Below are 17,150 nucleotides of genomic sequence, written 5' to 3' on the forward strand. Positions count from 1 at the left end.
CAAAAAATAGCTATCAAAGACTCCAATTCCTTACTGGTGAAATATACAAAAACTTACGGAGTCACAAGAGTTCCGAATGGTTAATTTATAAAAATAATAAAACACTTATCAATATGAACAAGAACATCAGGATTCACTTTCATCAATGTCCTTATCTGGGTCTTGCTCTGCAGCCTCCTTTTCCTGTTGCTGTTTCTTCCAAAGTTTGGCCATGGCCAGAAGCTTGAGGTTGGGTTGGTTGGCAGCATCTTCTGGAAAGATGTAATCATAGTACTCTTCCCAGCCTGCATCAGACTATGGAAAAAAAGTAAAACAAAAGAGTGTTACTTTAAAGTGGAGAATTTTCACTGCAAAACCCTGGAGTGTTCAAATTCAACTTATGTTCATTTACAAAACAACACCAAAGCCCATTACAGAAAGAACAAGGGCTGGGCCTGCAAGATTGGGGTGAACAAGTAGCTGTGGGGTAACCAGATGATGCACATTAACAAGGGCACAGGGTGTAATGAGCACTGCGTGTTATATAAGACTGATAAATCACTGAACTCTACCTCTGAAATTAACAATACACTTATGTTATGTTGATTAATTGAATTAAAAAAAAGAAGTAGCTGTTGGGGTTGGTGTTGCTGCAAGTGGACCAGCTCACGGAGAGCTAAAAACCAGTGGAAAAAGATCCTAAAAATTAAAGCACAGCTCCTCTATACTCAACCAAGATACTCTTTTTTTTTTTTTTTCCCATCTTGTAGTTTTCTAAGATTTTAAATTTTTAAAGACTGGGACGGGTTGGGTGGGTTGGCTGGTTAAGCGGCTGCCCTCAGCTCAGGTCATGATCCTAGGGTCCCAGGATGGAGTCCCGAGTCAGGCTCCTTGCTCAGTGGGGAGCCTGCTTCACCCTCTGCCTGCCACTCCCTCTTCTTGTGCTCATTCTCTCTCTCTGATAAATTTAAATAAATTAATTTTAAAGACTTACATCATACTCAGTTCGAAAGCCGTCAATCTGTGCACTACTATTCTGACTCCCTGCCCTTACAGCCCCACCTCGGACTGGTCACTGATGTGGCTTCCTACACACTGCTCTAGTTCCAGCTTCCACCATCACTTGCTCTGCTTATAACAGCTTCCCAACAGATCTTCCTCCAATGTAAGCCAGCCCCTGGGTCATGTTGTTTTGTGCATAAGAACCTTCCTATAGCTGTGTTTCCATGGTAGCCAGGCTGCAATGGTCTCCTACTCCAGGCTGTCTGCTCCCATGCTCAGACTGTACATACGGCACTTAGAAGTACAAATTTCAAAGTCAGATGCATTTCTGCTCATCCGACATGAGATGACCAGCTCCACAAGCTCAGTTCTTACCCCGTCATCAGCCTGGACCTTTCTTCTCTTCTTGACTTTCTCTGGCATGAGTTTGTCTACTCTCTCCTTATCTGATACTGTTCCAAATTCATCTTCAAAGCTTCGCCAGGATTCCAGCAACATAAGTCTCTCTTCCTTTTCTTCACAGTTCCTCATGGTTTTGTTAGCCTCTTCATAAATTTGTCTGCATTTAGCCAAACTTCCTTCTTTCCCTGAAGACAGCTCAAACTGTGCAAAGCTGATCCATACCTTACGAAAAATTATTATAGAAGCAAATTAACCACGTCATCCAGAAAACGATCATGTAATAATGCTAATTTCTAGTTAATGACATCTGAACATACTAATGTATTCATCTGTTGTATTCCAAAGAACATATTGATTATATGCTTCAATAATGTTGAAGCAGTCTGCTTCTATATCCAATTAGGTGTTTGACATGGTCTTAAAATCCTGAAAAGAGTTTAACTTTTTATTCAATCCTGTGATATTCAAGTTAGTCTCATGCAGTATAAATATTGACCTGGTATAAGCTTTATATTCCAAAGTCCTCGGAGACTCATGGGCTCTTTCTAAAAGCAAGAAAAGCACTTAAAAAAAAAAAAAAAAAAACCTGATACACTTAAAATACAGAAATACGGTATTTCCTTCAGAACTGCTGATTTAGGCAAAATCAAAGATAATCAACAGAATGCAGGATACCTTGACATGTTGCGTCCGCTGAAGCAATCTTCGGTAAAGATTTCGTGTTCTCTCAGTTTCTTCCTGCTCAATTTCAAAATCAATATATGACTTCCAAAGCACCTAAGGAAGAACTTAATAAGTCAGCCTTGACATTTAAAGAGCAATATGTCCCTATCAGCTTAACGACCATTCCAACCTAGGACATCCAGGAACCTAGGACTTCTATGAACAATTAAAGAACAGGTAACATCTGGACACAATAAAAACAGTGGCATTTACAAGCTGGCCAAAACTTGGCTACCATTCTATATTATTAGATAAAAGGCTTTGGATTCATTTTTGGATTCTCTTTCAGAGTTTTTCAAATGCTGGACTTATCAAGAAAAGCTCAGAGACTTGCCAAGTCTCCCAGACACTGCCATGATCCTGTCACATACAACTGACATTGCCAGGAGAAGACATGGCTTGATTAGCCAGGATTTACTCTTCTTACCTCCACTATAAATTCCTTGATAGCTTTGAGTTCACCTCAACAACTATTCAGTAAACAGCAGTGCACCTGCTAGGTACTGCCTGTCAGGGGACAAGGATGGAGTAACATGTGGCCTGGACGCCTGGGAGCTGAGGCCAACTGACAGAACCATTATACATAAACACCTGCCCTAATACAGCCGGTGGGACCCAAGGCATAAAATGCAGAGTCACATTAGGGCAAGACTCACAAAATGGTGGGTGAGTTCAGTGGCTCTCAAACGGGTCCTAGTTGTGGCTTGGCGCCACCTTGTGGCTTAAGTTTAAATAGGGAAGGGACAGGCGAGGATGGTGGCAGTAGTTTAATTTCAGGAATATCCTGGTTTAGATAGAGCTTCTTTTGCTGACCCAATCTGGGAAAAACTGTGCCAGGAGAATCCTTGGATGTGCAGTCTCAACCTTCATCTGCCCTATTCTCCAGAGCTGCCTGCTGCGTATTTCCTTGCCTGGCTGTCCCTGTCCCATCCCCTTTAGTTAGCCTTCTATTTGAAGAAGGGAGGAAGAGAGCCAGTCACCTGCCCCATTATATCCCAACTCATTCTGGTGTTATCATGGGGCTTTGCTGGACTCTGGTATCCTACTAGAGGGCTGCTTCTCCCACTCCCATCCTTCTTCTATCCCCTCAACAGTAAAGTACTAATCTGGAGTAGACAAGACTGCAAGTGAGTTTATCTTTATACTCTGAAGTGCACAACATGTAGACGGTCATCTAAAGCAGTACTAGGGCAATATCTTAAACAAAATCATATTCTTCTCGAGATTCTCACCTCTGGCATGTCTAAGCGTGGCTGACTGATGGCTAACTCGTAGATTGCCCGGGCTCTCTCAATATCACCAAGGATTGTTTCTAATTCTGCAAATTTAATCCAGGAGGTACAATTTTCAGGTCCAAATTCCAAGAACTTTTCATAAAGCTTCCGGCATCTGTCAAATTCTCGAAGCTGCAGCTCCAATTCTATGTAACCTTTAAATAACTTGTTCTTTGGACATTTGCCTATGGAAGTTCCCTGGAAAATAAAATGACCAAACCACTGTGATATGTGGGTTCAACCTGTGTACAGACATCGCTGACCTACCCCAGCAGCTCTTCTCTGCTGAGGAAGAACCCTCTGTGGTATCACATTGTCCACACTGGTGTTTGACAGAAGGCCAATGGAAACCCTCTACTTCACCTAGGGGTCAAGAGGGCCTATGCCCACTGGTGCCTGTTCAGCAAGAGAGGGCTGCTGAACTGTCTGCACAAGTATTCTGGATTTTACTTAAGTTTCTCAGGAGCGCCTAGGGAATACGGATGTCAGATGGATGAAACCTCCTTTAAGTAAAGTGGTAACCACAGAATGAAAGCTGCCTCGCTGCCCAAAGCCAGGGCAAGAGTGGCTTACAGAAGGACACCTGCATTTAAACAGCATTTGATCTTATTAAGAGACTTTAGAACAGCTGTTAAGAGGAAGGTGCATGTAATACCCCCTGGTTTTGCACAAGATGAGTCTACTCAAGAGCTGATTTAAGATCTAATGTGATCTAACGTCAGATCTTTCCAGTCTGAGAAAAGATCTGGTAACTGGCAGCTACAGATAAAGCTTCCAATGTTAAAAAAGAGTAATTTAAACATTATCACCTGATTTTTTTTTTTTTTAAGATTTTATTTATTTATTTGATGGAGAGAGAGAGTGAGCGAGAGAGGGAACACAAGCAGGGGGAGTGGTAGAGGGAGAAGCAGGCTCTCCGCCGAGCAGGGAGCCCGATGCGGGGCTCGATCCCAGGACCCTGGGATCATGACCTGAGCCGAAGGCAGATGCCCAACGACTGAGCCACCCAGGAGGCCCTCACCCGATCTTTCTTCAAAAGGCCATGCATCTTCTGACACATCTCAGGTTATAAAGGCAGAATACTTCTGTTGCATTCTTAGTAGGAACTGTCCAACTTGTAAGCACTAAGATTTAATTTCCTTCTCAAAGAAGTCAGTGATGCATCTTGATCCTTCCCCTTTTTTTCAAGATTTTATTTGAGAGAGACAGAGCGCGCGCGCACGCACAAGCATGCATGCGAGCACAGGGAGGGAGGCAGAGGCAGAGAATCCCAAGCAGACTCTGCGCTGAGCACAGAGCCCAGCGCAGGGCTGGATCTCAGAACCCTGAGATCATGACCTGAGCCAAAATAAGAGTCAGATGCTCAACTGATTGAGCCACCCAGGTGCCCCTTGATCCTTTCTTTACTTACCAAAGCTCTTCTGGCAAATGGTAAATTTTTCTGTCTTATTTCAAATTGTGCATATAGTAACCACATCTTGGCAAATGTGAACTAGAAAACGAAAGCACAAAAAACATCTAAAAGAGTCGTTTTAATTACACTGAAGTTAAAAATTTAGTAAGAGGCCACATGCAATTAGATTTCCTTAAATATTCAGAGCTAGGACAGATGTATTTTCTTGTTTTTAAGCAAATATGATGTTTATTTTTTTATTTTTTTATTATTATTTTTTTATTTAAAGATTTTATTTATTTATTCATGAGAGATAGAGAGAGAGAGGCAGAGGCAGAGGGAGAAGCAGGCTCCCCGCGGAGCAGGGAGCCCGATGCGGGACTCGATCCCAGGACTCTGGGATCATGACCTGAGCTGAAGGCAGACGCTTAACCGACTGAGCCACCCAGGCGTCCCTATGATGTTGTTTATTTCACAAAAGTTACAGTAATTCAAATACTTTATCGTAGTGCATGGCCCTGCTGCCCCTACTGAGAATTGGCTTTGTTTTCTGGGTATGCTTGTGAGCAGGCAGAACATGCCATCTCTATTCTAGAAGGTAGTTCGGTCAACATCTCTACTTGTTTCTCATGGTGGGAAATAGGGCATAGATAATGTCTCAACCATTTCTAGAACTCGCATGCCAGTGTTCACCCATGCACACTTATGTCTGCTCTGATGCCAACAAACACCTGTTCGTTGTTTCCTGCACATGCTGTGTGCTCTCTGGATGTGTGTCTTCCTCCTTCCACTCGGTCATTCCAGTTACCCACCCTCTTCTGAATTTCTACATTATCTGTATTATTCATTTGTCAATGCAGGCTGTCCTCTCAACCAGACTGTAAAGTGTTTTCAGAGACAAAGAGCATACTTTTGAAACCTAAGTTTTCAGGGTGCCCCGCACAGCAAACTATTCAAACAGTAAGTATTATTTCACAAGTAACAGAAACAGGATTTTGAAACTTTGGAACAGAACATTTAGAGCAAACATACCTTTTTATGAGGAATTAATTCCAAAGAAGCTTGATACACCTGTCTCGTCCTCTCAGGATCCTGTATTAGGATAAGAAATTTTCACCGACTATTGGAAGTCTGTTACTAATGTTAGTTTTGCTAGCACTAGTAAAAACGTACACCCCCACCCAGAGTGTTTTCACAGGGTGCTATTCTCAAACCCTGATTTCATCATTTATGATCAAATGTGAACTACCTGTGGCCCTCAAACTTTGGTTAAAGAATCACCGAGATAACCATCAATCTTTGAGAGCTTGTCTGTGGAAAGGCTTTTCGCCTGATAGCAGAAAGAGATGTTTTATAGTCTCAGATCAACAGCACAAAGCTAGTCTCTCCCAATTAATTTATACACACCTGATTTCTGAAAATCCCACTTGATCTTTTACTAGAAGCAAAGACGTGTCATCTAGCTGTGATCCCTATTTAGGAGGCAGCCCAGAAAATGATACAAAATAAGCTAAAGACTGCTTCATTGTTCCCTTCCAAGTTCCAAGTGATAATGTGGTGCCTCAGGTTTGAAACACAAAATGCAACAAAACCAAAACACCTCACCTGGGCCCACGACAGGTATACAGAGTTTAAAAGGCTGCAGAGAGACTATGTAACTGTATGGCTGAGAATTTAAAACGAGATTCCTGTTTCCAGGATTGTACATGTCAGTACCCACCGCTAGCCACGATGGCCGAGGTGTATGCACAGGGGTGAGGCAGCCAGGGAGGGGGCAGCTATCAACAGCCGAGGCATAATTCCATTTTTTACCTTGGCCTCCAATTCTTCATAGAGTGCATAGTTGACCCACAGATAGATGTAGCGCTTCCAGTGCCGCTTCTCTTGAATGGGTGGCACATTGGCAATGGCTCTTTCATAGACTTCTCGAACGGTTTCTGCTTCTGCATCACTTTCCACCAAGCGCAAATAATCAAACCACGCATCGTAATTGTGTGGATTAGCCTAGAAAGACCACAAGTTTAATGAATAAAAACCAAACCAAGAGCTATACTTGCTGGACTCTGTGAGGTTAAAAAAAGACACTAGATTGACTTCCTGTATTTTAGCAACTGTTTAGCACCTATCTCATTTAAAAATACCATTCCTGGGGCACCTGGGTGGCTCAGTCGGTTAAGTGTCTGCCTTCAGCTCAGGTCATGATCTCAGGGTCCTGGGATGAGTCCTGCATCGGACTCCCTGGTCAGCAGGGAGTCTGCTTCTCCCTCTGCCCCCACTCATGTTCACACTCTCTCTCAAATAAATAAAATCTTAAAAAAATACTATTCCTGAGATTTCATAAATAGGAAAGAAAAAGGAACATAGGGGACAGATTATTTGCCAGGTGTCCCACAGCAAGGCTGCTTTCATATACAACCACCACCCCCTAAGATAATTACTCAATAATTAGACACCTACTTTTATAAATGTATTTGTTTATATACCTGACTGCGTATCATTATGTCTAGATTTAAAATTACAGTGGATGATGGGCATTGAGGGCACATGATGTGACATCGCAACTAATGCATCATTGAACATTACATCAAAAACTAATGATGTATTACATGAAAAACTAATGATGTATTATTACATGTTGCCTAATTGAATTTAAATTAAAAAAAGAAAAAATTAAAAAAATAATAAAATAAAATTACAGTGCAATCAGAACCATGGTCACAAATGTGAAACCTGCCTTCTCAATTAATAGTCATTTATCTTGAATATATCTTGCTGACTTCATTTAACACCAGACTCAGTCCTTTAGTGATATCCTAATTCATCTGACTCAGCAAAAGTTTTTAGATGCACAGCAGACCAGTAAAGGAAAATGTTACTATCTTTGAACTCAAATCAAAACAGTACATTACAAATAAAGAGATGAGAATGAAAACATATCTACAATATATGTTTTGTTCAAGCAGTTAAGCTAAACGGTAGTGTAGAAAAACTGGCTCAATCTCTGCCTCTTCCATCTTTTTTTTTTTTTAAATGTTTTTTTTTATTTATTTATTCATGAAAGTCAGAGAGAGAGAGAGAGGCAGAGGAAGAGGGAGAAGCAGGCTCCCCGCCTAGCAGGGAGCCCGATGTGGGACTCGATCCCAGAACCCTGGGATCATGACCTGAGCCGAAGGCAGACGCTTAACCATCTGAGCCACCCAGGCGCCCCACTGCCTCTTCCATCTTCAGAAAGGAGTTCACATGGATTCCTGGTTTTTTGCTCAAGTTCTACGGCGCACCAGCAGCAACCAACACGGTGACTTTCAACATGTGGGTGGCAGAGCAAACCCAAGTGCTTCTTGCTGCCCTCTCCTATGAGCCCTGCAGATTGCTGCTGGAATGGCTGCCAATCACCGCAGACGCGTCAGCAAGTGCGTGATCCCTGGAAGCCCCTGCCTGCTATTCTTCACTTCACCTGAGCTGCTGCTGGTCGGCACATCTCTGTCACCCGCAGGGTTCGGCGTCCACACCAGCACTCACCTTCACCTCTTCCTCATACTGGAATCTTCGTTTGCTCACAATGATGTCTTCAATACCCCGTCGATCACCGAACTTCTTCTCAAAGATGGTATAGTTTTTAAAGAGTTCTTGGGCCTCCTGCTTTGAAATTCTATCCAGGGCATACTTGTAGATCACTCGTACCCTTTCAAACTAAAAGCAGACAGGAGGATTACTTCTACAACACAATACTCTCACGTGAGCCACAACGTGGAAGGTAATTATGACGTCATATACTACTCCAAAGTAAGACTTTTCTTCTCCCCCTTGTTGAGGTATTTGTCAGGGTGTACTGACACTCTCCTTTGAGCTCCATACTTAATAGTGTCTACCTGACTCTGCCAGTTGGGTGTCATCTGTGCATCTCAGACTAAACAGGCCCAGAACTGACCTCCTGTTCCTCACCATCAAACCTGGGTCTGTCTTCCCGGTCTTGGTAAGCAACACCTACCGCCACGCCCTTGCTCAAGCCCCAAACTCCAGGAGTTCTCCTTGATTCCTCTCCTGTCCTCATCCCCCACCTTCACTACTTCAAAGAGCCCTGCCATTTTTGTTTTCCAAGTTTATTACCCATAAAACCCTTTAATGAGGAGAGCAAATGACGAACTCTCAGTTTACACACAATATTCTATATATATATCTATAAAGGCTTAATTTTCAAGCAAAGCACAACACAATTAGGACACTTTAGTACAATCTATAATCACTCAGTGCCCAGTCTGCAGCTAAGACACAAATGTATGCTGTTTTCTTTGAGAGATTTTGGAAACATTTTTTCCAAGGATAAGTGAATAGAAAATGGAATGAACTCAACGTGCACAACAAGTAATCTTTCCTAAGCTGTTATGCAATGTAAATGAGTTCTTCAAGTGTACTTACTTCTTTTTGATTTTCTTCAAATTTGGCAAAGGCAACATAAAGGTGTTCATCCATATGCTCATCTCCAAAGAATTCAACAGCTCTCTCGTACACTTTCCGTGCGTGGGCAAAATAACCATGTTTTTCTTCAAAGCGGGCATACTTGATCCAGTTCTTAACATCAGGGTGCACGAGGACAAGTTCACAGGAATTAAGGAAATATCCCGCCAGACAACAAGGCTTAAAAAAAAACAAACAAAAAACAAACCCAACCCCCCAACAACACAAACTATGACTATAAGGTTGATAAAACACGTGCAAAGGCGAAGAACCACTAAACTGTGACCTCTGAAGGGGGCCTCATCTTGTTCCTCTGTCTTCCTCCAGGGCTTACTCAGTACTTCCATAGTGGGTACAAATGGGAGTTTGGAGAAATGAAGAAGCTGAAGCCTGTTATTAACCATGCCATCCTGCATGGTTTAACTTGTCTAGGACTCAGTTTTGTCATCTGTAAATACAGAAGAAGAACCTGAACCCAACCACAGTGGCTTGAAAGAAGGAAATGTGTGTAAAGCTCTTAGCAGTTTGGGGCCAAAGGAATGTGCTCAATAAATGGCACCTACGTATTATATGCTCAATAACATTAGTATTGGAATTAACGATTAAGAAAAAAAATGTTACAAAAACAAAACTGCTAACTAGAGGCAGAAGAAAAAGGTTTTTTTAGGGTTTTTCTCTTTTTATTGAAATATAGTTGACATTGAAAAAAGTTTTGAATTACCATTTTATTTCTTAACAAATGAAATCTATTTTTCATCTACCTCACTTGGGAAACTCATTAATTCCAAAGTAGTAATACGTTCAAAAATGGCAATGAAATTAAGGGCATAGGCTCTGAAGCTGCAGCTGGGTTCAAGGCCCATCTCCGTCACTCCTGGAGAGACCCCGACCACGCTGCCTGTCAGCTGTGCCTGCATCTCACACCCCACAGACTGGAGTAGTTCTCGCACTGCAGGGCTGTCCAAGGATTAAGTGTTGATATTTGTAAAGTGCTTACAATAATGCCTGACATGAAATAAGCGCTATAAAAGCTTCTGTTAAACTAATCATATTAAAACAGGGCAGAGGTCATAGAGACCTTAAAACTGTATAATAAAGTTGATGCTTGGGCGCCTAGGTGGCTCAGTTGGTTAAGCAACTGCCTTCGACTCAGGTCATGATCCTGGAGTCCCAGGATCGAGTCTCACATTGGGCTCCCTGCTCAGCAGGGAGTCTGCTTCTCCCTCTGACCCTCTCTCCTCTCATGCTCTCTCTCACTCTCTCAAATAAATAAATAAAATCTTTAAAAAAATAAATAAAGTTGATGCTTGTTTTTCTGGGTAGTTATGTTCTATGAAGTCACTTAATTAGCAAATACCAAATAATTCTCCCTAAGGGAAATAGGTGTATACACACATACACACAGCCCTCATATAGATTACAATCTTAAATCCTGAAAACAACTCCTCTTGGTAGATTCGATTTTGTTTTATAAAGGAATAAATAAGGTTCAGAAGCGTGAAGTGACCTGAGGCCACCCCCCTAACACGTGCCAGAGAAGGGACTCACACCCATCCAACTGGCCCTGGAGCCAGAGCTTGTTGGGCTACACTATGTTGTCCTCCTGTCTCCATCCTTTGGATGGACTCCAGTAGTGGTACTAATGACCAACACCCTAGAAAAACCTAGGAAAAAAACCCCAGACAAACAGGACTGGCTACAGCAACCAAAGCCCTGGTATGTCACTTTCCACAAGGAACGCCAAAATATATACAAACCCAAAGTTTTGCCAAAAAAAGCTCAATTACCCAGACCACAAACTTCTATTTTGACTACACTGTGTCTCTAGAAAATAGTTATGTAGCTCATGAAGCAGATGAAACTTGTATCTTTGACTTCCGGGCCTATGTTGATGAGGATCCGTATGTCCAGACCATGACTCTACTGCCCCGGGCGGAGTAGCACCCTGGACAGTAACAGCACCACTCAGACTCACTCAAAGGATACAGCGTTCAGGGGGAGCATGGAAGATGGCGGAGGAGTAGGGGACCCTATTTCAACTGGTCCCCTGAATTTAGCTGGGTATCTACCGAACCATTCTGAACACCAACGAAATCAGCCTGAGATTTAAGAATATATATCTGGATTTCTACACGCAGAAAATCTCTGGTGGTCTTGAGGTATGAAGGGCAGAGCCGTGATTCTACAGGCAGATATCGAAAGATAAACAGAAGGGGGAAGGAGCCGCCATAAGCTGGTGCCGAGAAGGTGATACAACACCAGAGCGCAAAAGCATCCCACGCTGGGGACCAAAGACTCACAGATCCGTAGTGCCAGGGAAGGACTTTAGTCCAGCCCCCAGACAGGATCTAGGAGCTGCGGGTGCGCAGGGCAGCTCACGGTTTTAGTAGCACAAAGGGCAGAGACATGCCCGGCCTTGGGATCAACCTCTGGGAGAGTTGCTGTGGGGCGCACAACCAGGGAAGCTGAGGTTTTTAGCGGTGCAGATAGAAACAGAGACTGTGTGTCCTGGAGAGCTCAGTGAAGAGCAGACTACGATTTCTCTGCTCTGGGACAGAGGTCTGCGTGCAGTCATTTCTGCTCTCTCGGAAGAGACGCCAAGAGACATGGAAAGCTGCCAGAGAACAAAAGCTTGAAAAACTGGTTTTCACTGGGCCCACTGCCACTTCCCCCCACACCAACAGGGGGCCAAGCAGGGTTGCCTGAGTAACAGTGTGGCAGGACCCTCCCCCAGAAGACAGGCTGGAAGAACAAGAGGACGACAACCCTAGGGGTCCCTATAAAATAGGTACAACTTACTTGGGTCGTGGTTAATACTTTGGACTCTGTACATTCCCTCAAACATCCCTCAACAGAATGACTTAAGAGGAGGAACCCCCAACAAAGAAAAGAATCAGAGACTGTGGCCTCTGCCACAGATCTAATGGATATGGATATAAGTGAGATGTCAGAAATAGACTTCAGAGTAACAATTACGAAGTTGATACCTAGGCTTGAGAAAAATATTAGCGACAATATAGAATCTCTAAAGGCAGAAATAAGATCTAATCAGGCCGAACTTAAAAATGCTATGAATGAGATGCAGTTTAAACTGGATACTCTGACTGCCAGGGTAAACAAGGCAGAAGAACGAATTAGTGAGCCAGAAGACAAGATGACAGAAAAGAAGGAAACTGAGGAGGCCTGGGAAAAACAGCATAAAGCCCAAGAGATCAGACTGAGAGAGATTAATGACGCCATGAAATGTTCCAATGTTAAAATTATTGGGATCCCTGAGGGGGTGGAGAGAGAGGTCTAGAAGATATATTTGAGGAAATCGTAGCTAAGAACTTCCTTAATCTGGGGAAAGAAACAAGCATTCATGTCCAAGAGGCAGAGAGGACCCCTCCCAAGATCAAGGTGAACAGATCAATGCTCCGACATATAATAGCACAATTCGCAAATCTTAGAACAAAGGAAGCAATCCTGAAAGCAGCTAGATGGAAGAGATTTCTTACTTATGGAGGGAGGAACATCAGAATTAACGTCAGACCAGTCCAGAGGGACCTGGCAAGCCAGAAAGGGCTGGCAAACATATTCAGGGTACTAAATGAGAAGAAGATGCAGCCAAGGATACTTTATCCAGCCAGGCTGTCATTCAGAATGGATGGAGAGACAAAGAGCTTCCAGGACAGGCAGAAACTGAAAGAATATGTGACCACCAAGCCGGCCCTGCAAGAAATATTAAGGGGGGGGGGGTTCTATAAAAGAAGAAAGATCCCAAGAGTAATATAGACCAGAAATTTACAGATACAATCTATAGAAACAGGGACTTTACAGGCAACATAATGGCACTAAAATCATATCTTTCAATAGTCACTCTCAACATGTACAGCCTAAATGCTCCCATGAAACAGCACAGGATCGCAGACAGGATAAAAAGACAGGACCCATCCATATACTGTCTAAAAGAGACTCATTCTGAACCTAAAGATATATCCAGACTGAAAGTGAGGGGATGGAGAACCATTTTTTCATGCCAATGGACCTCAAAAGAAAGCTGGGGTGGCAATTCTCTTATCAGACAAATTAGATTTCAAGCTAAAGACTGTAGTAAGAGATACAGAGGGACACTATATTGTTCTTAAAGGGTCTATCAACAAGAAGATCTAACAATTATAAATATCTATGCCCCCAACATGGGAGCAGCCAACTACATAAGCCAACCGTTAACCAAAATAAGAATCATATTGATAATAATACTTTAATAGTAGGAGACCTCAACACTCCACTCTCAGCAACAGACAGATCTAAGCAGAAGATCAACAAAGAAACAAGATCTTTGAATGACACATTGGACCAGATGGACTTCATAGATATATACAGAACATTCCACCCTAAAACAACAGAATACTCATTCTTCTCGAATGCACACAGAACTTTCTCCAGAATAGACCACACACTGGGTCACAAATCAGGTCTCAACCAATACCAAAAGACTGAGATTATTCCCTGCATACTTTCAGACCACAGTGCTTTGAAACTGGACCTCAATCACAAGAAAAAATCTGGAAGGAATTCAAACACTTGGAAGCTATCAAGACCTCCTGCTAAAGAATGTTTGGGTCAACCAGGAAATTAAGAGGAACTTAAACAATTCATGGAAACCAATGAGAACGAAAACACATCAGTCTAAAACCTATGGGATACTATAAAGGCAGTCCTAAGGGGGAAATACATATCCATCCAAGCCTCACTCAAAAAAGTAGAAAAATCCCGAATGCACAAGCTAACCTTACACCTAAAGGAACTGGAGAAAGAACAGTAAATAAAACCTAAACCAAGCAGGAGAAGAGAAATAATAAAGATTAGAGCAGAGATCAATGAAGTAGAAACCAGAAATACAGTAGGGCAGATCAATGAAACTAGAAGCTGGTTCTTTGAAAGAATTAATAAGATCGATAAACCTCTGAACAGACTTATCCAAAAGAAAAGAGAAAGGACCCAAATTAATAAAATTATGAATGAAAGGGGAGAGATCACTACTAACACCAAGGAAATAGAAACAATTATTAGAAATTATTATAACTATATGCCAATAAATTAAGTAACCTGGAAGAAATGGATGCCTTCCTGGAAACCTATAACTACAAAGACTGAAACAGGAAGAAATTGACAATCTGAATACACTGATAACCAGTATTGAAGCAGTAATCAAAAACCTCCCAAAAAATAAGAGTCCAGGGCCAGATGGATTCCCAGGGGAATTCTACCAAACATTTAAAGAAGAAATAATACCTATTCTCCTGAAGCTGTTTAAAAAAATAGAAACACGGGCGCCTGGGTGGCTCAGTCGTTAAGCGTCTGCCTTCAGCTCAGGTCATGATCCCAGGGTCCTGGGATCGAGTCCCACATCGGGCTCCCTCCTTGAGGGGAAGCCTGCTTCTCCCTCTCCCACTCCCGCTGCTGGTGTTCCTGCTCTCGCTATCTCTGTCTCTGTCAAATAAATAAATAAAATCTTTAAAAAAAAAAAAAATAGAAACAGGAGGAAAACTTCTAAACTCGTTCTATGAGGCCAGCACTGACGCTAAAACCAGGCAAAGATCCCATCAAAAAGGAGAATTACAGACCAATATCCCTGATGAATATGGATGCCAAAATTATCAACAAGATCCTAGCCAACAGGATCCAACAGTACATTAAAAGGATTATCCATCACAATCAGGTGGGATTTATTCCTGGGATGCAAGGGTTGCTCAACATTCGCAAATCAACCAATGTGATAATAAAATAATGTAAATATATAAGTAATATATATAATACAACACATATATAATATATAATAATATAAATAATATCAGTAATATAATGTGATAACATTAATAAAAGACAAGAAACATATGATCCTCTCAACTGATACAGAAAAAGCATTTGACAAAATACAACACCCTTTCCTGATTAAAACTCTTCAGAGTGTAGGGATAGTGATAATATTCCTCAATATCATAAAAACCATCTATGAAAAGCCCACAGCGAATATAATTCTCAATGGGGAAAAGCTGAGAGCTTTTCCCTTAAGATCAGGAACACAACAAGGATGCCCACTCTCGCCACTATTGTTCAACATAGTACTAGAAGTCCTAGCAACAGCAATCAGACAACAAAAAGAAATAAAAGGTACTCAAAGTGGCAAAGAAGTCAAACTCTCTTCGCAGATGACATGATACATTATGTGGAAAACCCAAAAGACTCCACCTCCAAATTACTAGAACTCATACAGCAATTCAGGAATGTGGCAGGATACAAAATCAATGCACAGAAATCAGCTGCTTTTCTATACACTAACAATGTAACTGTAGAAAGAGAAATTAGGGAATTGATTCCATTTACAATAGCACCAAAATCCATAAGATACCTAGGAATAAACCTAACCAAAGAGGTTAAGGATCTATACTCCAGAAACTACAGAACACTTATGAAAGAAATTGAAGACGACAAAAAAGATGGAAAAACATTCCATGCTCATGGATTTGGAAGAATAAACATTGCTAAAATGTCTATGCTGCCCAGAGCAATCCATACTTTCAACGCCAACCCTATCAAAATACCACTGGCATTTTCCAAAGAGCTGGAACAAACAATCCTAAAATTTGTGTGGAACCAGAAAAGACCCCAAACCGCCAAGGATATGTTCAGAAAGAAAAACAAAGCTGGGGGCATCACGTTGCCTGATTTCATGCTATATTACAAAGCTGTGATTACCAAGACAGCATGGTATTGACACAAAAACAGACATGTAGATCACTGGAACAGAACAGCCTCCAGAAATGGACCCTCAACTCTACGGTCAACTATGATAAATCAGGAAAAAATATCCAATGGAATAAATGGTGCTGGGAAAATTGGACAGCCACATGCAGAAGAATCAAACTCAACCATTCTCTTACACCATACACAAAAATAAACTCTAAGTGGATGAAAGACCTCAATGTGAGAAAGGAATCCATCAAAATCCTAGAGGAGAACATAGGCAGTAACCTCTTCAACATCAGCCACAGCAACTTCTTTCAGGACACATCTCCAAAGGCAAGGGAAACAAAAGCAAAAATGAACTTTTGGGACTTCATCAAGATAAAAAGCTTCTGCACAGCAAAGCTTTTTCTCCCATGGAATGGGAGAAAATATTTGCAAATGACATTACAGATAAATGGCTGGTATCCAAGATCCATAAAGAACTTCTGAAACTCAACACCCAAAAACCAAATAATCAAGTCAAAAATGGGCAGAAGACATGAACAGACACTTCTCCAAAGAAGACATACGAATGGCTAACAGACACAGGAAAAGTGTTCAACATCATTAGCCATCAGGGAAATTCAAATCAAAACCACACTTAGATACCACCTTACACCAGTTAGAATGGCAAAAAGTAACAAGGCAGGAAACAACAAATGTTGGCAAGGATGTGGAGAAAGGGGAACCCTCTTATACTGTTGGTGGGAATGCAAGCTGGTACAGCCACTTTGGAAAACAGTATGGAGGTTCCTCAAGAAGCTAAAAATAGAGCTACACTATGACCCAGCAATTGCACTGCTAGGTATTTACCCCAAAGATACAGATGTAGTGAAAAGAAGGGGCACATGCACCCAAATGTTCATAGCAGCAATGTCCAGAATAGCCAAACTGAGGAAGGAGCCAAGATGCCCTTCAACAGATGAACGGATAAAGAAGATGTGGTTCATATATACAATGGAATATTACTCAGCTATCAGAAAGGATGAATACCCATCATTTGCATTGACATGGATGGAACTGGAGGGGATTATGCTAAGTGAAATAAGTCAAGCAGAGAAAGACAATTATATGGTTTCACTCATATGTGGAATATAAGGAACAGCATGGAGGACATTAGGGGAAGGAAGGGAAAACTGAAGGGGGAGAAA

General features: G+C 41.8%; 1 protein-coding gene across 2 annotated transcripts in view; it reads right to left on the reverse strand.

Annotated features, from left to right (window-relative positions):
* Positions 1-70: 70 nt before the first annotated feature.
* The window catches only part of CRNKL1 (crooked neck pre-mRNA splicing factor 1), a 22,566-nt gene continuing 5,486 nt past the window's right edge, over positions 71-17,150 (reverse strand). The window contains exons 6-14 of one of the 2 annotated variants that reach the window (XM_081831974.1): positions 9,190-9,368; positions 8,293-8,463; positions 6,586-6,777; positions 5,806-5,865; positions 4,792-4,872; positions 3,339-3,578; positions 2,059-2,160; positions 1,357-1,605; positions 71-294 (exon numbers count right to left, since the gene is read on the reverse strand). In XM_081831974.1, coding sequence (XP_081688100.1) covers positions 127-294; positions 1,357-1,605; positions 2,059-2,160; positions 3,339-3,578; positions 4,792-4,872; positions 5,806-5,865; positions 6,586-6,777; positions 8,293-8,463; positions 9,190-9,368 — 1,442 coding nt within the window. In that variant the 3' untranslated portion in view covers positions 71-126. The remainder of the gene's footprint in view (positions 295-1,356; positions 1,606-2,058; positions 2,161-3,338; positions 3,579-4,791; positions 4,873-5,805; positions 5,866-6,585; positions 6,778-8,292; positions 8,464-9,189; positions 9,369-17,150) is intronic. The other variant, XM_081831975.1, reaches the window with a different exon arrangement.

This window comes from Leptonychotes weddellii, chromosome 10, assembly GCF_054177405.1.
Source record: "Leptonychotes weddellii isolate Sample4059 chromosome 10, ASM5417740v2, whole genome shotgun sequence".
Classification (NCBI taxonomy): domain Eukaryota; kingdom Metazoa; phylum Chordata; class Mammalia; order Carnivora; family Phocidae; genus Leptonychotes; species Leptonychotes weddellii.